At 42.1% G+C, this 22,470-nt stretch overlaps 1 protein-coding gene across 11 annotated transcripts in view; it reads left to right on the plus strand.

Annotated features, from left to right (window-relative positions):
• The window catches only part of SEMA6A (semaphorin 6A), a 180,289-nt gene that overhangs the window by 98,414 nt on the left and 59,405 nt on the right, over positions 1 to 22,470 (plus strand). For all 11 annotated transcript variants that reach the window (XM_083464420.1, XM_083464424.1, XM_083464415.1 and 8 more), the window contains exons 3-7: positions 728 to 845; positions 11,108 to 11,168; positions 13,774 to 13,836; positions 14,663 to 14,764; positions 20,341 to 20,431. In XM_083464420.1, coding sequence (XP_083320546.1) covers positions 728 to 845; positions 11,108 to 11,168; positions 13,774 to 13,836; positions 14,663 to 14,764; positions 20,341 to 20,431 — 435 coding nt within the window. The remainder of the gene's footprint in view (positions 1 to 727; positions 846 to 11,107; positions 11,169 to 13,773; positions 13,837 to 14,662; positions 14,765 to 20,340; positions 20,432 to 22,470) is intronic.

The raw sequence follows: 22,470 nt of genomic DNA on the forward strand, positions 1-22,470 counted from the left end.
AGAGCATTATGGTTTTCAAGTTGGCTCCTTCCCGTAAAAGTCTCGCTAGTCCATTCTGAAGCCGCCATCTCTGATGCTTCAGAATAAAATTAGGTAAAATAAGAGAATGCAATCTACTTTCCATAAACAACCTCATAAGACTGTCTGCAAAGAAAATAAAAAGCAGATGCTTTTGTAGATGCAAAGCTCAATTAATGGCTCCCCTCTGTTCCTAAAAATAAGCACAATTAGAATGTTACCCTCATCATGTGGGCAGCCCGTAGATCTGCCAGTTTGGTATCTTTCAGTACTTTGTTATAATCACTAGACAGCGTGGCTACTGCTGTAATTGCTGGCCTTCTATAAAACACTGTTATGCTGTGGGATCATCTTTGGCAGGCAGAATCCAGCTATTTAAAACTGCAAAGAGTGAATATAAACCCAGGTGTAAATGTTGGATTGCCTATTAACTTCTAGCAATTAAATGCTCTTCTTGAGGGCGGGGGGAGGATAACAATTTTTAAAATTGTGAAGAGTATAACATCCCTTTTGTGACAACGAAGAAGCTGATCCTGTTGAGCAGGGTCATTTGTTGCATGGATGATTAACCCTATATGCCGAGAGAAAGAAATCGGGGCAGGAATTCTGGATCCTTCATTTGAGGATAGACCATCTGAACGACTGTTTACATGCTTTCACTGAGTGTCTCTCGACTTTTCTTCTTTCAACTCCTCTCTGCTTCTTACAGATACAAAACAGTATCCGGTGTTTGTGGGTCACAAGCCAGGACATAACGCCCCACAGAGGCACAAATTGGACGTCCAGTTGCTCATGATAATGGATAGAACCCTCTACATTGCTGCTAGGTCAGTCCTTGTTCTTTTCTCTTCCGAAATCTTCTCAACCACGCAGAACTCTTCTTTTTGGTTTATTTCATAGCTCAAAGTGAGAGTGACATGAGAAGGGAACATGAGGCCTTCCACAGTTGTGTGAATTGTCCATTGCAAATGAATCACCCCATACATCAGTTTCGAACCTTGTTTTTTGCAAGCTTAGCTCCAACTCGGGAATCGTCGTAGCTGTTTCTCCCTGCTGATGTTTCACCCCAGACTGTAATACAGTCATGGGGAAAAGAAAGTGCACTGTCTTTGAATTCTGTGGTTTTACATATCGGGACATAATAACAATCATCTGTTCCTTATCAGGTCTTAAAATTAGATAAATACAATCTCAGATGAACTACATCAAATGACATATTGCACTGTGTCAAATGATTACTATTCTGCCCTGATATGTAAAACCACAGAATTCAAAGAGGGTGCACTTTCTTTTCCCCATGACCTTATGTACCACAGCCTCACGCATAGAGACAGGAAAAATGTCCCATCGGAACCAGATATTCATGTGGGCAAACCCTAGAGGTTTGCAACATCCGTATCATTGGGAGTCACCATGTGAGAAGCTCTTCTGTATGGTGCAGTGGGGAAATGATAGATCTCCACAAGGAAGTGTCTACCTCAGGGGTCATGTAAGTTAGAGACTTCCTCCATCATACCCTATCGGTAGACAAAAGACTAAAGAAGGGCCACAGATCTAGATATCTATGAATGCCATCTACTGGGAACCACAAACGGGAAAGGGCTACTGTGTTCGTGTCTTGCTTGTGGGCTCCTGATAGGGACCTGGTTGGCCTCTGTGGGAACAGCATGGTCTTTGGTCTGAACCAGCAGGGATCTCCATACATTCTGAAAGATAAGCCATTCATATCGATGGAACCCACTCACTAGGCCCAGCCTTGAGCAGTAGACCCAATATTATTGGTGCATGGTCTAATGGGTGGGGGGGGGGAGCAAAAGAAAAGGGTATATTTATATTTAAATTGAACTTTGTAGCACATAGAAACATGGAAGTCATCAATAGATGAACCATAGTCTTCATAGGGAAAGAATGTTCCTTCAACAACAACGAAAATGGCAGTTATGTGGGAGGCAACAAATGACTTGGCTGGCCTCCATCCCTCCTCAACGTTTCCCTTTGGCTTTTTAAAAAAAACGCAGCCTCAAGAGCTTGGTACCCCAGTTGGAATTTATTTGTATTCCGAGAGTTGTGTTATATGTCCAGTTAGGGCTTAATGCTGTAAAGTCTTGCTGGCTGATGCCTTCAGCATTTTTTACCAGAGCAATTCATAATATACAGTAGCTGTTCCGCACTTGGGAATGTTGGAATCATTATGTTTTTAAAAGAGTTTTTGATTTAAAGTACACAACTAATTGCCTGTTTTGGAGAATAAACAAGAATAATCCATGTTGCATGAGTACATATTTGAAGCAGAATTAAAATTTAATGTCATTGGGATACTAAGCATATTTTATGGTAAAGCAAAGAGACCAGGAGAGAGAACGGAGGGGGAAAGATGTGTTTACACTTCATTTCTTTCAAAGGATTTGGCCAAGTTTAATGTTAATTATTATTATGGGACCTAGCTGCTGAGCCAGCTTCCTTCTTTGTGGTCTTTTTGGAAGCAGCAGTGAGCAAAGTTTTAAAGCTCTTAGTAGAAAAGTCACAATTAAGGGCAAGGTCTTATTTAGCAGCACGAAGTCCAACGGGGGCTTGTGGTGCAGATTGGGCGTCTTGCTTTAGTAGGAGCCAATTTTTGAAAGTATCAACTTATTAGCACTCTTGCTCTGTGTACCAGTTGAGTTGTGTGAGTTGGCCCGAAGTGTTCTCTCAAATTCTTGAGTGCCTGCATAAGGTCTAGTTTACGTGACCATCTGGACCAGTGGCAAGCACTTCAAATAGCTGTGTTCATTGGCTTTCTGCCCAAGGGGAGCTGCTTGGGCATAGGCTTCTCAGCATATGTGTAGCATTTCATAGCTAATCCGCACTGGGGTTGCATGGAAACACCCCATGCATATTTTCCTCCTGTGACCAGTTTACCATGGACAAGGGAGGCAAATGATTTCAATAGGGTTTTTAGCAGCCAATACATACCCCAAAGTCATGTGAACTGGCATTGGTGGATGCAATGAAGATTGCTACCTCTTTGAGAATGCTAAACATTTGCCCGTTGGGATATGTTAATGCATACTTGATTACACAAAAATTTAAAAGGGCTTTCTAATTAGAAACAAGTTGGGCCAACTTACAATTAGTCAGGTGGCAACTTCAGATGCAATTAGCAAATTAGTTACTCCAGAGCAGTCCTGTTAGAAACTATAGGCGTAGCCCACAACTTCAGTAAGTGAACAGTGAAATGCTTCAAGGATGTTGTCATGGTCAAGGCCTACAAATGTCTCTCTGTGTGTGTGTGTGTGTGTGTGTGTGTGTGTGTGTGTGTGTATTTGCGCATTCTTATCCCATTTTCCTCCAAGGAGCTCGGGCTGGCATACACAGCTGTTCCCCTCTCCGTTTTATCTTCACGGCATGCTGTTATGCCATAGTTTATCAGGAGAAGTCTTGAAAATGGATAGTAGTGATAATGGCAAGGAGGCTGTGGGCCTACTCAGGGAGGGAACCCCACAGAGACTATGATGTCCACAGGCCTTCCAAAATCTGGAGCCTTCATTGCATTACAATGTTATCTTTCTCTGCTCCAAAGATATGCAAAAACTGTTTTATTCCAAATGTCACTTAAAAGTTTCTTGCTGAGCTAGGAATCTGTGTGACAAGTAAAAATTCAGAGCCTACATCACTTTTATATTTAGGTGAAAACCTGGAAAGTGAATAATTTAATCATAATGCAGAGTCACTACCAGGAAATAGTACAAGGAGATTGTTCCTTGGCTCTTGGCTTTTGAGCTGTGGGGCTTCACAAGGCCCCATAAGCATCTCCTATGCTATACATCTATACTGGGAACTGTCATCTGGGCATTTGGTACATAGTATGTTGATACCCAGGGACGCGGGTGGTGCTGTGGGTTAAACAACAGAGCCTAGGACTTGCCGATCAGAAGGTTGGCAGTTTGAATCCCCACAACGGGGTGAGCTCCCGTTGCTCGGTCCCTGCTCCTGTTAACCTAGCAGTTCAAAAGCACGTCAAAGTGCAAATAGATAAATAGGTACTACTCCGGTGGGAAGGTAAACGGCGTTTCCATGTGCTGCTCTGGTTCGCCAGAAGTAGCTTAGTCATGCTGGCCACATGACCCAGAAGCTGTACGCCGGCTCCCTCAGCCAGTAAAGCGAGATGAGCACCTCAACCCCACAACTGGACCTAATGGTCAGGGGTCCCTTTACTTTTTTATGTTGATACCCAGCTCTATCTCCCCTTTTCATTGACATCAGGAGAGGCCATGAAGGTGCTGCGTAGGTGTCTGGGGCCAGTGATGAACTGGATGGGGACCAATTAACTGAGTCTGAAACCCAGTAAAATGGAAGTGCTGCAAATGGGTGATTCCCGTGCCAAGGAATTAGGTATAGAACCTGTTCTGAGAGGGATTGTACTCCTACTGAAGGAACAGGTCATAGTGTGCGAATGCTCTGGAATTCCAGGCTTCTCACTGCCTTCTGTGGCTAGCAGTACTTTTGCGCAGCTTAAGCTGGTTTGCCAGCTAAGGCCATTTGTAGACTGGGATCGCCTGGCCTCATTAGTTCTATGTTCTAGTGATCTCCCACTTTGACTTCTGTAACGTGTTCTACATGGAGCTGTCCTTGGAGATAGTCCAGAGACTGCAGCTAGTGCAGCTGCTAAGTTGGTGAGTGGGGCAGCCTGATAGGACCACGTGTTACTGGTTCCAAAAGCACTGGTGGTTGCCAGGTGTTAGCACTGCCATAACAAGCCCTAAATGGCTTGGAACCCAAGATCCTAAAAGAGATGTCTTCCCCAGCACCAACTATCTCAGACCCTATGATCTGGCGCTAAGGTCAAGGGCTTCCCAGTTGGTGTTGTCCCATGACCACCTTTTAAGTGGTCTTTGTGGAATGCCCTCTCTAGTCAGGTGTCTATTGCCTTCATTATTTGCTTTGAGGAGGAAGTTGAAAACATTTGTGTTTGTTGTGGTACTTGATGGCTGAAGAATACTGTTTCTGGCAACTCTGAGCTCACCAGGAGCCACAGGTGAGAGCTGAGTGCAGGGTGGGGACCAAAGGTCTGAGAAAACAACCCCAAAGGAGCACGATGTGTACCACTCCCTAAAATAATAATTAGTGTGAATGAAAATTTGTACCTACAGCTCTGCATCTCCTTTGGCAGTTGTGTTATAACCCCAAGCACAGTGGCAAATATGAATCCAATCAGAGGTGTTTATCAAGCAGCTTTGTGAATGCATTAATTGAGTTTCTTCTTGGCATAGATCCCTGAGCTACAATATCAGATGTTCCTTTCCACAGTGTTGTTTTCCCCCCAGTTGTCTAAATATAGCGATGTTAAGTATACATTTGTACCCAATTACCTAAAAACAATAAAAACAAATGACTAACATTTGTTGTGGCATCTCAGAAGTACTCTGTGTTTACTTGGGAGCTAATTCTTGGATTTCAGATAAAAGCATTAGTGGTTGGTTGGTTGGTTGGTTGGTTGTTGTTGTTGTTGTTGTTGTTGTTGTTGTTGTTGAAGAAATCACAAGTATGCCATGTTCATTGTTGCCAAAAGAAGAAGGGGATGCTGGGATAGGAACACAGGAACCTGCCTTACACCAAGTCAGACCATTAGTTCACCCAAGTTTGCATTGTCCACACAGACTGTCAGTTGTTCTTCAGGATTTCAGATGGAGTCTCTTCCAGGTCTATCTGAAAATGCTGGGGATTGAACTTTGAACCTCTTCTGTATGTGACACAGAAGCTCATTGTCATTGAACCACGGCCCTTCCAGATACAAATGGAGGTTTTACTTGGGTGGTTATGAACTCCATTTGATTATAGGAAGGACGCTGAACAAAGTAGGGGCCGAGGCACAATCCACACCACTGTAATTAGTGGGAATTAATAAATCAGTGGGGAGCGCATTGCATTCCAGATCTTTACATAGAGCAAAGTGGCATATTTACATAGAGCAAAATGGTCACTTAGAGTTGTTTCCAGGTTTGTGTGGTATCCCAGCATGCACCACGCCACTGGGACCTTGCTCCCCACCCATTGCAATAGGTGGCTGGTGGCCCCAGCTCCTCTCCTTTGCCCTCCATCCTCCAAGTCAGCTTTGGACAGGCAGGCAGGTAAAAAACTTGGGACTCTGCATGGAAAGCAGATAACTCTCCTACTAAATGATGATAACACTTAAAAACATGTCAAGCGGTAGCTGAGGCTCCAGTTTCCTCCAAATCCATGCCTTACTGTTTCATGCAAAATAAAGGTTTTTTACCTTCACAGCGAAGCTACCTCCCCGTACGTGGAAGGGACATTGTGCTGCTGTTTCAGGACTGGGACTAGCACCATTAAAGAGCTAAGAATAAAACCTGGAGAGGCTCTTACACCCACTACTAGCTCCAAGAAATTTCAGTTAGTGTGTCTTTCTCTGAGCTGGAAACAAGTACTAATAGTTCCCACATGGGCTCTTTTAAAGTGCCAGTGATTCCTTGGAGCACTTGACGTCATCAAATTGTCAGCTGCAAAAGGCCTTGGATGGTTAGCCTTATATACAGCTATTAAGAGCTGAACTCTCGAGGGCCAAGCAGCAGTCTCTATATATTCTGTATGCTTTGTATCTCTTAATTCACCAAGCAGGGATGTTTGATTGGCATGGTGATGTGAGGCAGCCGTTGAAGAGAGCAGGATGAGGAGGGACGAGCAAAGTCTGAATCATTTTGACAACATTTCTTTTCACACCTTTACCAAAGGAGCAGTTTGTTTGCTGCTTCCTCTCCTCCTGTGATTTTTACACAAACATTTAACTTTGGGGCTGGAGGGTGTTAAATCAAAGGGTTATATCCATCTTTGCAAGTGTAGAGGTCCGCTCAGACAGTGTGGCTTCCCCTTCCTCTCATCTACCTCCCCAAACAGGACTGGCCTAACCATGAGGCAATGTGAGGCAACCGCCTCAGGTAGCAAGATCTGTCTTCCAAGGAACACATCAGGCGCTTCTGCTGCCACGGTGTTCCTCAGCAGCCCTCCCCCAATGCTATCTTCATAGCAGCCCCCTTGAGAATAGGAGAAACTGCTGGTCTCCTCCCACCCTTATGGAGGAAATGATGGAGGCTGCCCTCTGGGGTCTCCTAAGGCTTTGCATCCACCTGGTGTGATTCAGAGCACACCCACCCACCCCACGATGGCCTTTGATTTCCAGTTCAACCGTCTGGGAAGGTTGATTTGATCACTACCCCCACCACCCCCTTTCTGCCGTTCCTGGTTTAACTCTTCATTCGCTCCTTCTTCCCTGGCTGGTGGGAGGCACCATTTTGTGGTTCGCCTCAGATGCCAAAATGTCTTGGGCCAGCCCTGCCCCCCGAATCTCCAAACCCTCTGGGAAGATTGGTTCAGGGAAGAGGGGGGTGAAGTTACATTGCATCAACAGAAGTCTTGTTTCACGAGCAGAATAACAGCGTTGGATGCAACCCAAATATTTGGATCCTGCCCTCTTTCTACTTGCACATGACGCAAGGCTAAAAGTCGCCCCAGCCACCCTGGGCGGCTTCCAACACACATTTAAAACATAATAAAGCATCAAGCACAAAAATACAGTGGTACCTCAGGTTAAGTACTTAATTTGTTCCGGAGGTCCGTACTTAACCTGAAACTGTTCTTAACCTGAAGCACCACTTTAGCTAATGGGGCCTCCTGCTGTCGCCACGCTGCCAGAGCATGATTTCTGTTCTCATCCTGAAGCAAAGTTCTTAACCTGAAGCACTATTTCTGGGTTAGCAGTCTGTAACCTGAAGCATATGTAACCTGAGGTACCACTGTACAGTATACTTGAAAAACACATTATAATAAAAAGAGAGGTAGGGAAGCAGGGGGTAAAAACAAAGGTGTTAGATTAAATACATGATCGCATATGGCACTTGACCCTCTCCCCTTACACTTTTGTGTCATCCCTCACAGATATTTGAGGATTTATTTATTTATTTATTTATTTATTTATTTATTTTGCACACACCTGAATGAATCCTTTGCAATTATGCCACACATAAAGGCTGCAGTTGGTGGCTGAGGGTCAGTTGGCACCAGCAATATTTAACTTTCTTCCCCTTACCCAGTTGCGCCATGGTAACCATCTGCAGTGCTGGAGGTGGGGGAAAACGGAAGTGCTAGGATTGTCTATTTGTGTAAAGAATAACTTAATTAGCAAGAGCTATACAAATCCTCCAAGTAGGAGTTTGGGGGAGGGGGGGAGGCGCTAGGCGGCAGCAGGGAAAATAGAACAGCAAAGTCACTTATTGTTAGCGGTTTAGCAAAGCCTAACTAGTACTTGACAGTTCTTTCAATATTTGCCATTGTGTGAGCAGCTGTGGTTTAAATAACACATATGGAAATGGTTTCGAGTTATCTGGAAATCTGCTTTTGTACATTCAGATTGCTCCAGGAGTTGGCCTCTGCTTTCTCCAAGGGTTGATTGGCAAACCAGTCACTAAGTCATTAGAAGGAGCCAGAGTTAGAATAGAGCTTAGCAACCCAAGCCTGTTTTGAAATCTTTCTGCTTTCATTTTTGCTGGTAATTAACATATACAGAGCTGTGCTAAAAGAGGGCAAGTGGAACATTTCTGAAACGTTGCCAGTGCATAATAATCGCTTGTTCATTTACAATTCAGATTTATTTATTTTTAATTTATTTTCGGCCTGCTTTTGCATAGCAGCACAATTGTGAAAAATCTATTGGGCGGGGAGGGGAAAGCCACGCTGCTGTGTCACCCATGAAGCTGAAATCAAACAAATAGGCAATTCTGCTCTGGTATTGACCTCCAATCGCAGCTCCCTCAATGAAGTCAAGCAAATAACAAGCCGGCGCATTAAAGCTACCTTATAAATAAATGGCATGTTCTACTGAAGATGGAATGTCTGAAAAGAAACACATACACAAACTCCTTCCACGGTTTGGCATCTTGCAAAGCAAACTGCCTCTGGTGCAGTGGCAGGCAGCAAAATCATGAAAGCCTGGTTCTGTTAACAATACTGCCCCTATTCTCCCACGTGGGAAGAATTTTGCTTATTATTCTTTGCAGCGACGAGGGTTCTGTGTCTGCTTTAGTGAGAGGGTAACCTTGTTTCCCTCCCAGTCTGTTAAAACTAAGCAAATCTTGACAGCAGAGATTTCAAAAATGGAAGTTCTGTGTGTGTATACTACTCTCAGCAGGTTTCCATGGGTCTTTTAAAAGCAGAAGATCATTTAATTTCAACAGCAATTCTTCCTGTAGTGGAGAAGGGGGTTGGGAAATAGAGAGAAGGTTATGTTAAAGGGGTAGAAGGAGAAATGAAATTATGGCTATTTTTTTTTTTAAATGTCTCCAACTGCCCTATTCTTTGCTCCCAATTCAGAGCAGATGCTTCAAGGTTTGATTAGACTGAGTGTTTTGCTTTCCTATCTCCAAGTTGAAAATGCCCTTGTAGTCCGTTGAGCACAGAAGGGGAATGTGTAGAAATATCTCACTTGCACTTCTTGGCCCTATTCTATGTTTCCAAGGAGAAACTGGCAGAATTTTTTTTTTTTAAAGAACCTAGTTCTCAGCAAAACAAGAATGAACACGAGCAACTTAGGTAAAGCAATGTTGTCCTCTCTCTGCCAGAGGGTAAATGCTGAAACTCAATTTGGTCATCAAGTGCAGCGAAATTAACAGGGCTTTTGGGAACTGTGTGGTTATTGTCAAACCGTTTCCCTTCATACTTTCTGTCAAAACATCTTTGCTGTGGTTGGGAAAATAGCCTTGAAACAATGAAGAAAGCCTAGCCGCCTTAAAATCTTAAATGGTATCCCTAAAATCCATATGGTATCCTGAGAACCTGACAAAAGATGTTCAATCAGCTAAACAAGGAGATATAAAAGAACACACCTGAACAAAACTTATTTGGGGATATTTGGGGTCGGCTTTTTTTTCAGCCAGAACTCACAGAACTCAGTTTTGGCTCCTCTCAGGTGGACGCCATTGCCATTCTAAGAGAACAAGGGAGGTGTTCATGGTGAGTTCCGACACCTCTTTTTCTAGATAAATAGCACTGGACGTGGTATTCTGTCCAAAGCCCTTCATAGTAAAGGTAAAGGGACCTCTGACCATTAGGTCCAGTTGTGGCCGACTCTGGGGTTGTGGTGCTCATCTCGCTTTACTGGCCAAGGGAGCCAACGTACAGCTTCCGGGTCATGTGGCCAGCATGACTAAGCCGCTTCTGGCAAACCAGAGTAGCGCACAGAAACGCTGTTTACCTTCCCGCCAGAGTGGTACCTATTTATCTACTTGCACTTTGACGTGCTTTCGAACTGCTAGGTTGGCAGGAGCAGGGACCGAGCAATGGGAGCTCACCCCGTCGAGGGGATTCGGGCTGCTGACCTTCTGATCGGCAAGTCCTAGGCTCTGTGGTTTAACCCGCAGCGCCACCCGCGTCCCTTCAAGCCCTTCATACACAAGGGTTATTTTTCACAAAATTGTAAGAGCCTCATGGGCTGTGTATCTATTAGAATAATCATAGCCATCACTTGCGAATCTGAGGCCCACAAGCTTACAGACTCCTGTTATGCTCAGCATAGGGATATGGGGATCTCAGGTCTTTGTTTAGTTTGTTTTTCACTAGAACCCCCCAAGGTCCACCAGCTGGAGAAGCATGCAAAAATGGGCTTACAAGGCTAGCCAGGAGGAACAGACCTATACTTAGAATCACAGAATAAGGTTTACCTGAACACCCTGTTTCCAGTATGAGAAGTAAACTCCCAGTCATTTCACATGATAGTCAGCTCCTTGTTTTCATATAAATGTCCCTTTTTTCAGCAGCATCCCTGTTGTGATTGTGGGAGTGGGAAGCCTTCACCATTCTAATTCGCAAAATATATAAGTGAAACAGCTGTTCATGTTGAGTTGATGACCTTTAAGTTTCCTTTCCTTTCCTTCATAAAACATATAAATCAGAAGGTGTATCTCCTAGCTTTCTTTGGAGTTGTCCCCAGGGTCCTGTCCCCCCACCCCCAAATACCGGCAATGATTTATCTGATTGCAAACGACTCTTTTTGTGACAATGTCTGAGTTTATTTTGGCATTCATTCTTTCCCCTTTGTTTACAGGGACCATATTTATACTGTTGATATGGATGCATCACATACAGAAGAAATTTATTTTAGCAAAGTAAGTAGCATTCTGTCATTCTCCCACCAAGGACACGGGAAGAAACTGGGGGATAAATTAGAAAAGGAACTTAGCTCCGCTTCTTTCCAACATTGCTCTTAAAATTGCACTGATCAAGGTGGATGGTGCATATTAATCACATAGAGGGAAGCTGGAAGATCTGCCATGTCCCCAGTGAACTTCTGATAAGTGGCTTAGCTGAGATGATAAGTAATCTGCATTGTAATGTCCATCAAATGTCTTACTTGGATCCTGAAGCTTTGTTGAACAGCTAATACCATAGTAATTGGCTATAAGACCCTTTTAATAAGCAAACTCTGCTTACCTATTTAATGAATTTACCATATTTAATGAATATGGTTTTATGTCCAATCACATACCCTCCAACATTTATCCAATGAAAATAGGGACGTCCTATTTGATGATTACTTTATTATTTTATACTCTGCCCATCTGACTGGGTTGTCCCAGTCACTCTGGGAGGCTTCCAACATATATAAAAACATAATAAAATATTAATCTTTTTAAAAACAAACAAACAATCTTCCCAATACTGGGCTGCCTTCAGAGGTCTTCTAAAGGTTGTATAGTTACGTATCTCCTTGGCTTGGTGGGTCACATAATTCCATAACCTCCAGCATTTCTCTGATGAAAATAGGGATGTCCTACCATACCTTTCAACATTTCCCCAATAAAAATAAGGAGGTTCTAAGGAAGGTTATAACATTCTGGGATCAAATCAGAAACCAGGATGACATCTGTAAATCTGGGACTGTCCCTGTAAAACAGGCACTTGGAGGATCTGCAATCAAGCAGATTTTTTGTAAAGTTTATTTATTTATTATTACTACTTCATTTTATAATGTATATAATCAAGCAGATATATACTAAGCAAAACATAGAGGGTTTTTTTTCTAATTGGCTTATAAGGACATCTACATCGTACCCAAGGTAAATTAAGATGGAAATTGAAGTATTTTTCCTGTTCCTCGTTAAGTAGGCCATATGTGACGTGTGATAAGAAAGAGCTGTACGTAGGTATCAGAGTTGGGAGAAAAAGGCTTGTCTCACTTCTTTGTGTGCATCTGGCACCCTGGGAATGATGACTAACATCATGTTCAAGAGTGGAGCTAAAATTACAGGCTAAACTAACAGACCTGAGAAGCAGTTGGGAAAATGGTGATGCAACTTCAGTGAAAAAAACACGTTTTGCTTTATAAAGATACTTCACAACTGAGTAACAGAGCTATATGTTAGGTGGAAATATTGTCCGCAATATTTGCATAACTGTTGGTATTTTAAGACATGCATTATGTGATTTAAGGTACCCAGACAGTATATCTTTCAGTGGCTCCAGTTATCAACATTTCCCTCCCCTTTGAGTTCAAGTAATTTAAAACGGGTCTGCTTATTAGCCAAAATCTAGTTTATAGAGCAACAAATAAGCGAGTTTGACATTTGTTTTCAGCCAGAGGAGTTCAAAGAGAATGGTTTTTGCAAGTAAAAGCTTCTGAAGCTCAACAGGAACATAGGAAGCTATCTTATACCAGCACACAACATTGATCAATCCAGCTGAGTATTGTTTGTACTCACTATTTAGCAGCTATTTAGAGTTTTAAAACAGAAGTCTGTCCCAGCCCTACGTGGCAATGTGCGATCTTCCACCCGCAAAGCATGGACTCTTCCACTGAGAGAGAGAACCCTCCCAGTTTGTGAGCCAGTTTTGAGTAAGGCAGGTTGCTTGAATCAGATCTCATTGTTTCTCTGTCGTGGGTTTAGGTAGATGCCAGAGTCCATCTTTGGTTTAAAATTCAGTAGAGTCATAGCTTAGGCATTTGTAGAAGATGGACTGAAATAAGTGAAGGTTGCCCCTCCTGTTTATTGCTGCTGGTTTGATTTTAATTGACATTTTAATCGAAGTTGTAAGTTCATCTGCTGTTTTATATAGCAATATCTTTTATGTAACCCACCCAACGATCATTAGTGAAAGTCTGGATACATATACTTTAGGGCTGCCATATGTTTAGAATTTCCTAGGATTTGCCCTTTGGAAATGGTTTTCGGGCAGAATTATCTAAAATCGGTTAAAATGTCCGGATTTTCACTTTATAAAACATGGCAACCCTAATTTATGTAAACATTGCAAACTGTGACTAAAAAGTTCAAAATTAGAAGACAAGGCAACAGTCAAATGTGTAAGCAATTTTATTTCATTGCAGATAAAACAGATTTTGTTATAGACGTACACACATTTATTGCAAATAAAACACAGATTTTCACACACACATATACAAATACTTCTATATGTAAATAGTCTATATTAACAAGGAAAACAAGAATATGTAACCATTTGTTAATGTTTTCCTCTCACCAAATTTGCTTGTTTTCAGTGAGGTGTTTTCAGTTTGCCAGGTACCATTCAAAGCTTTGCAGGCGTTCTGCATCTGTGGTGTTCCATTGTTATGGTAAATTAACCATAGTCAAAGTGCAGAAAGCTTTCAATAAGCTTATATTGAGAAGTAGTTTTCCTTAGGGAACTCTTACTTTTGAAATCAAACACAACAACCTCTGGGCTCTTAATTGATTTCTTCCTTGATCCTTGCAGAAATTGACGTGGAAATCCAGGCAGCTCGATGTAGACACATGCAGAATGAAGGGAAAACATAAGGTAGGTAATTTTCATTTCTCTGGCAGCTGCCAGTTTTGTTTAGTTTCTTGACTGCTATCTCAGACCACTCTCTGTGATGTGGATCATGCCATTCAGCTAGTAATTGCTTACACACACACACACACACACACACACACACACACACACCGCCCATCAGCTTATTGAAGACTTTAATTTGCAAAAATAGTTTGCTTCTAATGTGATGAAACATTATGACAGCAGACACAGCAACATCGTAAAATGCTTAGGAGCGCTGGGATTGGGATTCAGCAAGGTGCACTGACATCATTCAATGCTATATTGAGGAGCTAAGCACAACTATCCAATTTCCATTGGTTGCTGGCATAATAGTGTGTCTAATATATGTGGCCTTTTTTCTGGGCATAGGGAGGCAGAAATGATCCTAGACAAATGTTAGAGTAATGCAAGATATGATTAACTGTGGATAAACCTAAATGAAATATAGTTGGCTCCATTTTTTCCATTACATCCTGAGCTCTCTTTACTAAGCTGATCCTTACTAGCAGTGTCATTTACCATAGTGTAGGAAAGTGAAGTACCGAGGTCCTATTCTTGAATCAAAGACTAGCATTGAGATTCACTCCATCTAATGAACATCAGCAAAGAGGAGCAATATGATGGCCTCAGGTCCTAACAGCCAATTTGTTTGGTTAAACAATCGTTTGGTTAAGCCCGTTTGTACTGGTCAAACAGATGTTTTTATTTAACTGTTGTAGCCATCTTGCAAGGAAACCTGAAAGTGTTAAGAAGAATATTTGCAACGTGTTTGCTGAAATAATATTTGTGCTCTTCTTATTTTTTGCAGGATGAATGTCATAATTTTATTAAGGTTCTTCTAAAAAGAGATGATGATACATTATTTATTTGCGGGACAAATGCCTTCAGTCCCTCCTGCAGAAATTATAAGGTATGCATTGCACTTTTAAAGAATGCATTAATGACTGGAAAGATTTTACCATAAATTATTATAATGGCTTGAAATCTATTGGTATCAACAGAATTACATTTGACTAAAATGCATTCAGCATTTTTTTGTGTGGCAAGGCATCCCTCCTAGTCTTTGGTCTTCCCCAATACCAAGAATAAAAGACATGACAACCAATATTTGGGTGAAATCAGGCCACAACTTTATTGACAACAGATGTAAGAGGTTTGGCATAGGCACTGGGTAGATCCCATCCCTTCTGGCCGGCCTGCCAGCCTGCCAGAAGAACTTGAGTTTTGGGGTCAACCAGAAATGAAGGAATCTTTGACCTACATCAAGGGGTAATCCCCCCCCCCAGATTGTACCTGTGCTGTGGCCCTGCACCCCCACCTGGGCGACTGGCAAAAGCATCTCCCCTGGATCCCTTTACCAGGATACGCCACTTCAGAGGGGCCAGGCAGAGGCTGTAACCTCTTCTCCAACCAAGACTACGCCTGTCCGATTCCTGAACCGCCAAAGTTGTGACAATTGCTATGAGGTTGGCGAAAAGCAGAGCACTGGAGCCAATTTGCCAACTGGGGAAATTCCAGCCTGGCCCCAAATATGGCGACCGACTGTGCCATAGCAAGACTGAGGAGAACAACACGCAACAGCAATACAGTAGTATTGGGTTAAGAACTTCATTCGTTCCAGAGGTCCGTTCTTAACCTGAAACTGTTCTTAACCTGAGGTACCACTTTAGCTAATGGGGCCTCCCGCTGCCGCCGCACGATTTCTGTTCTCATCCTGAAGCAAAGTTCTTAACCCGAGGTACTATTTCTGGGTTAGCAGTCTGTAACCTAAAGCATCTGTAACCTGAAGCGTCTGTACCCCGGGTAACCACTGTATATAAAGGCTGGGAGGGTGGAATAAGATCTAACAAATGGTGGCTGTGGAGCAAGTCATGTGCTTATGTAATATAAGCCTGCCTCCTGGTGACCCATGCTCATTTGCGATTTGCTGATTAGACAAGTGGGCAGGACCAAATACCCAAGCAGCCCAGAGGCTTCCTTTGCTGCCTGGGAAACAGCCACCAGCGCTTCCCACATTGGATCCCGGCGCATGGAGAAATGCCAGCCCCCAATGGCACCCACCAGGGAGGGTGAGCTGCAGGCTAGGTAAAGCAACAGAAGACTGCCTTGTGAGATGATTCCCTTTATCTGCTCTAGTTTGACCTCCCTCATCCTGAAGTTGGGTTTCCACTTGCTATTGTGCTGAGAGCTTTTACACATACACAGATCCGTTGCTCACACAGCTGCTTCCCTGAGATTGAATGGGAAAGCCTTCGCTCACGTGGAGCTCCATGTGTGCATCGGAACCCTACAGAGTTTTGGATTGCAGAATGTAGGTTTAATCCCTGTATGAAATTAAGGTGCGCCTGAAGCAATTTAGGTATCTTTCGCAATCCTCTTGAATCAGTATTTATTACTGTGTAAGCCCGATAATACTTTGTACTCACTTGGAAGACTATCTTACCGCTTCGTACAGTCAAGTTATTCCCTCGGTGGTTGTTAATTAAAATGTTCAACTCTGACAGACCTGAAAGGAGATGCCTGAAGCTAAGGATTTGTAGCCATCTCAAGCATATGGAAGTAGGAGCCTGGCTGTGGTGTTATACCCAGCCCCGCCGTTGCAAATATAGGCAGCGAAGAGGTTGGTACAGCAGGAAACTGGCTCACCGAAGAGTGAAGTGGTCAGCACTGATCAGCTGCTGCTGTTCAGCTACTCAGATCTTCTCAGAAGAAAGCAAGTTTTGGCACCAAAGTTCATTTCCCTTCTTACCTGAGCACTGCAGTGACTCTTGGTGCGCAGAAATTCAATTCGTAGCTTTTGCATTCACTCATCATTTTGGTCCTAGGTGTTCAATCCTGGAAGGAACCCTCTTTGCAGTCATTGCAATTTTTTTTTTTGCTGCTTTAGATCTGGCTGTTAGAAACTGAGACACAGTGAAAAGCACAGTGTGCTTATAATTTCTCTTATTTGCAAGGCCCCTCTCCAGCTCCTCTCCTGAGAGCGGAGAAGGTTTACTCATATATACTATTAGCCAACCTGGCTGGTGAGCACCAACATGATTATAGGGCTGCTGAGAAAGAAGAATGGAGGCACCTTCTGCAGAAACCCAAGATCTGCAGATATAGAAGAAGATTGTAGAGGAAAAAACTGAAGGCAACAAAAAACCCTAGAACAACTCAGTGAGGCCTGGGCCTGCTCAGATATCACAGAATGTTGAATGACCAGAGAACAGGACAAAAAAATTGGAGGGGTGAGGAGGATAGAACAGATTATTTTGAAAGAATGGCTGGCTAGCGCTTTGAGCAGGAGCTCTTGACACTCTTGCTGCTATAGCTAGGTTGTTATAAATGGAAGAGAAGAACAACTATAGTAGCAACCAGAGCTCTAGGATTTATAGTAGGATCTTGGATGTCATCTGCTTGCTTCAGACATGTTAACTTAGCAACGGTGAAAGCTTTCACCAGCTTTGTGTGCTGACAAATCTAAGCTGTGCCTCATAAAATCCTCAATTACTGCTATAGTTCAAATCCGCATGCATGGGGTTTATGGAGGAGCGAATGAAAATACTACATTGTGTGGGGGTGGGTATCTAGCGAGCAAATGTGAGGCTACAGCCCAGTTAAATAACTTCAGTCAATTCATAACATTTTTAATCAGTTAATCTGTTCATTAAAATTGTATATTCACAATACTTTGGAAATGATTTTAAAAGTGCAACATTGACGCACTTGATACTGCATCCATCTCCCCACTAGAGAAACCCTAGATGTGATCTGTCTTAAATAATTTAATCATAGAATTGTAGAGGTGGAAGGGATCCCTGGGTTATCTAGTCCAACCCCCTGCAAAGCAGGAATCTCAACTAAAGCATCCATGACAGATGGCCATCCAGCCTTGCTAAAAAAAGACTTCCAAAGAAGGAGGTTTCACCCCCTTCCAAGGGAGTCCGTCCCACTGTCCCAACAGCTCTGACTATCAGAAAGTTATTCCTGATGTTTAGTCGGAATCTCTGGTCTAATTTGAAGCCATTGGTTTGGGTCGTAGCCTCCAGAGCAGGAGAAAACAAGCTTGCTCTATCTTCCCTGTGATAGTTGAAGATGGCTATCATATGTTCTCTCAGTTTCCTATTTACCAACTCCCTCAATCCTTCCTCATCAGGCTTGGTTGCCAAACCCTTTGTCATCATGGTTGCCTTCCTCTACACACATTCCAGCTTGTCATTATCCTCCTTAAACTGTGGTACCCATCACTGGACACAGTATCCCAGGTGTGGTCTGACCAAGGCAGAATAGTGCAGTGCTGTGAGTTTCTTTGATCAGGACACACTTCTTCTGTTGATGCAGCCTAGAATAGCATTTGGTGTATTACTGCTGCATCACACTGTTGACTCATGTTAAGCTTATGAGCTATTAAGACCCCTAGATCGTTTTCACATGTACTACTGGCAAGACAGGTGTCCCCCATCTTATATTTGTGCAGCTGCTTATTCCTGCCAAACCTTACATTTGTCCCTAATGAAATCCATTAGGTTGGTTTTGGTCCAGTTCTCCAATCTGTAAAAAGAAAAGGGTTGTACCCTTATCAAGCCGCAGTAAGATAGAACTCTTAAGTAGGTATGATTCTTTGCATTCTAAGAGGCTGTGATTCTTATGGGCATATGGAGTACAGATTATTGGGTATGCAAAGTGTACCTAGTCCCTGTCTTCTGCAATATGCATCCCTTGTAAGAGATGATTGAAAATGGTCTTGTTGGGAAGATGGTTTTTTCATCTGGATAAATGGCATACTGCAGTTCATACTGACTACTCTGCCACAACATACATCTCACCATACAACATCTTTGCTGACTTCATATTTACCATACCCAACATATAGCTAATATTCTTTGGCTTCCAGTACCACATCAAGCTGATGTAACTTCAGTCCTGAGGTTCTCTCAGTGTGAATCAAAGGAATGTGTAGGGAATTCAGAGGAGACACTTAAGCTTCTCCTTTGTATCCTCTTAAAAATGTATCTTGGGGTAGGAATTATAATTCCAAAACCAATACACATCTTGCCACATTGCCGATTATCTGTAGTTTATCATTGTGGCAACTCTACATTCCCCCAAGACCCTGATTGCTCTGACACTCTCAAGCACTTCATGGTTCCATAGATGCTCATTCCCTTCCTTCCAGCAAACCAAAGACCAGAGTAGAAGGCTACAAGCTCAAGTCTCTGTCTTACATGTAGAGAGACAGTTATTTTTCTTGAATTTGGGGAGTCATGCAGCGATATAGTTTGGGAAACTGTGCTTTAGTCCTCACTGTAATAAATGTGACAGACAAACCTCAAGGAGTCTTCCAGCTGGGAAGCCATATTTCTTGCGCAAATACAGATATAGATATTGTGGAATCATGTGGGGAATATAAATGGCCTTCTTTTATTATTTCTACAGATGTTTCATTCCCAATGATATATGGGCCCAGTTTGGTTTCCACACCTGTTGCAGTGCTGTCAGAAAGCCTGCACTCAATAACATTTCAGGGCCCTTCAGAAGGTCATTGGAGCACCTGGGCTCAGCAGTGTTAGAGCGCTTGACGTGCGCTGGCCTGATGCTACTGTGGTCCCTTGGGCATTGGAAGCGAAAGTGCAGATGGGCCCAGAACATTGTACTCCAAGCAGAACTCCTTTCCTTTTTACAATTATTTTAAACGCTTTTCCATCCCAGGATAAACACAACTGATTCCCTTCAGAAGGTCTAGAGAGGAGGAGATACAAGACAGGAAACAAATGATGACAAATCACCCATTGCTTTGAAATAGGCCTCTCAATTCATGGGACTGGAAGTTGATTGGATGCGACTGGTGGTGCTTAGATGGCTGATTATCCACACTAGCGTTTCAAACTCTGTATCTTATGCTTGAAGTACCGTAAATTGAATTTGCTAGGTAGATCCAAGAACCCACATAAAACAAAAGTCACTGCTGAGTAATCCTGAGATACATGAATCTTAGGCCTATAGGCTCTGTCCTTTTCCCTGTAGCTTCTGCTATAAACCTGCTGAACTTCTGCTTTGTGTTGAGCTGGTTATTTGTATAATTACGGCTACCCTATGGAGAATTAGTTTCCCAAGGGTTACACTTAAGGCTGAGATTTACAAGTACTTCACAGATTAATTCTTGACAGGCAGAAAGAGGATTTATGCATGACACCGACTCTAACCAAAATATCAAATGTCTTTCCGAAAGGGAAATTGCAAAAAAAAGAAAAGAAAAGCATGATTCTGGTTATAAATAGTATGAGGGAAAGAGGCTCTTTTGCAGTAAAAAAAAAAAATGCAAGCAGTGCTCCACATGATTGCAAACTGAAAAAGTAGGTTAATACCATAATTTAGCTGTGTTCTTAAAACACAGTAAAAATGTCTGCAGATAACGGAAGCAAAGGAACTCGAAAGGAACCCCATGAGTGTTCATTTAGTATGTTTTATTTGCTTCTAAAGGGATTCTGCTATTTTGTTTTTCAGATGGATACTTTGGAGTTTCTGGGAGATGAGTTCAGTGGAATGGCCAGGTGTCCTTATGATGCAAAGCATGCCAACGTTGCGTTGTTTGCAGGTAATAAAGCAACAGAAAAAATAACACACTGTATTACAGTTTTGTGCTTACTTTAGTACAGTTATGATGCACACCCACAAGGTGTAGTTACAGGTAGGTAGCCATGTTGGTCTGCCATAGTCGAAACAAAATTTTAAAAATCCTTCAATAGCACCTTAGAGACCAATTAAGTTTATTATTGGTATGAGCTTTCGTGTGCATGCACACTTCTTCAGATACCAAGGTGGTGAGTTTATGAACAATCACCTATAGTAGAGGTCAGGAGGAAATAATTAGCTTCCGATGTATCACGTAGCTTGGGACTAATGAATGGATGGTGACCTATTCAGACCTCTCTGTTTTGCAAGGCATTATCTGCACTTGTATGTATAAAAGGAAATAGTGTTCTTTTTATGTAAATATTTTTTTATTTTACGATTTCAGCTTCAGCATTTTGCATCAACAAGAAAAAATAATTTTTAAAAAGTAAAAGTAATAATATAACATTCACTTTTTTTTGGGAGGTTCTCTTTAACCTCCTGACTTCCCTCCGTTTACTTTCCTGGTTCATAAATATATACATTTTCTGCATAATTATACTTAAGCCTCATTTTCTTATCCTCATATTGTAACTACGTGCCATCAAACTTTAGTATTTCAATTCAGGTTTCCTTTCATAGATTTTATCTCATTTTAAACTACTTGCAAGTGTTTAATCAAAGCCTGCCAACGTTTCTACTTGTTTACAATATTTTTGTACATATACAATAAATGTTTGCCATTCTTTTTTAAATTTCTCATTATCATTGTCTCTGAGCTTTTCTGTGAGTTTAGCCATTTCAGCAGAGTCCATCAGTTTCAGTTGCCATTCTTCTATTCTTGGTATCGTGTCTTCCTTCCATCTTGGGGCTAGTAGAATCCGGGTTGCTGATGTTGCATACACGAACAATTTCTTATTTTCTTTCGGTATTTTAAAAATAGGAAATAGTGTTCTGATAGAACACAGTCAGGCTGAGGCAGAACATCTTTTCACATCCTGCCTTCTGAAAGCCCATGATAAAACAAAAGATTTCACATGAACTGTAGTAATAACCGTTCATTATGTATGGTTCCACACTTTGTGGGCTAAAATAGAAAGGAGAAAAAAAGGACAAACCTGGTGTGATTCAGCTTCCTGATGTTTTGTTACCAGCTGTGGCAAGGGAGGGGACTGAACCGGAGTCTGTGGGTTTAATCATGATTTATTATGCATGCAACGAAATGCAATTAACTCTTCTTTTTGCAGTAGTTTAAAAATTGAGTGCTTATTAGAGGGGTTAATTTGGGCCATTGATTATAGAATGGCATTTTGGAAATTTGTGCCTTATAGATTTTAGATTAAATTGTCTCATTACCGAAATTGTGTTAGCATGAACCCCAATGATCCCATTTCAAATTTAGCTGTAAAATACGCAGTAGTATTGTGGAAACCACCTGGGAAAACCTTTGGGATGTTTTTTCCCCCAGCAGGTGCCTAGTTCCAGAAGAAGCAGGGTGTCTAACTACTATCTCCCCCACTCCCTATTAAAAATGTACTCGATTGCATAATAGACTAACCTGTGCTAATTCACAAAACAGAAAATCCTGAATATTTGAAATCATCCAACTTTTACTCCAATCTGGATTCTTGATTACTTACCTGCATACAGTATTGGTGTTGCTGGTAGACAGTAATTTTTTTAGTGGCATTGTTGTAGAACATATATTGATACTTCTTCCTGCAGAGGCTGTGTCCAAAACAGTACGATTGCCACATGTTCATGCAGTCCTGTTCAATGTAATCATATGTGCATTTACTTTGGAGCAAGTTCCACTGCATCTAATGGGCCTTACATGCTAGGATTTCTGTTAAGTTGTGGGCGAACATATCAGACGACACAGCGATTCTTCCAAAGCAGCTCTTTATTTGTAAGCTGGAACAGAACTAAGCTGAGGAGCTCAGTCAGCCTGCTTATATAGAGCTCCAGAACAATGTAACTGTTGCCATTTTCTAAAACTATCCAATCACTGAACGTCACTTT

Source organism: Podarcis liolepis (genome assembly GCF_965112155.1).
Source record: "Podarcis liolepis genome assembly, chromosome: 11".
NCBI lineage: Eukaryota > Metazoa > Chordata > Lepidosauria > Squamata > Lacertidae > Podarcis > Podarcis liolepis.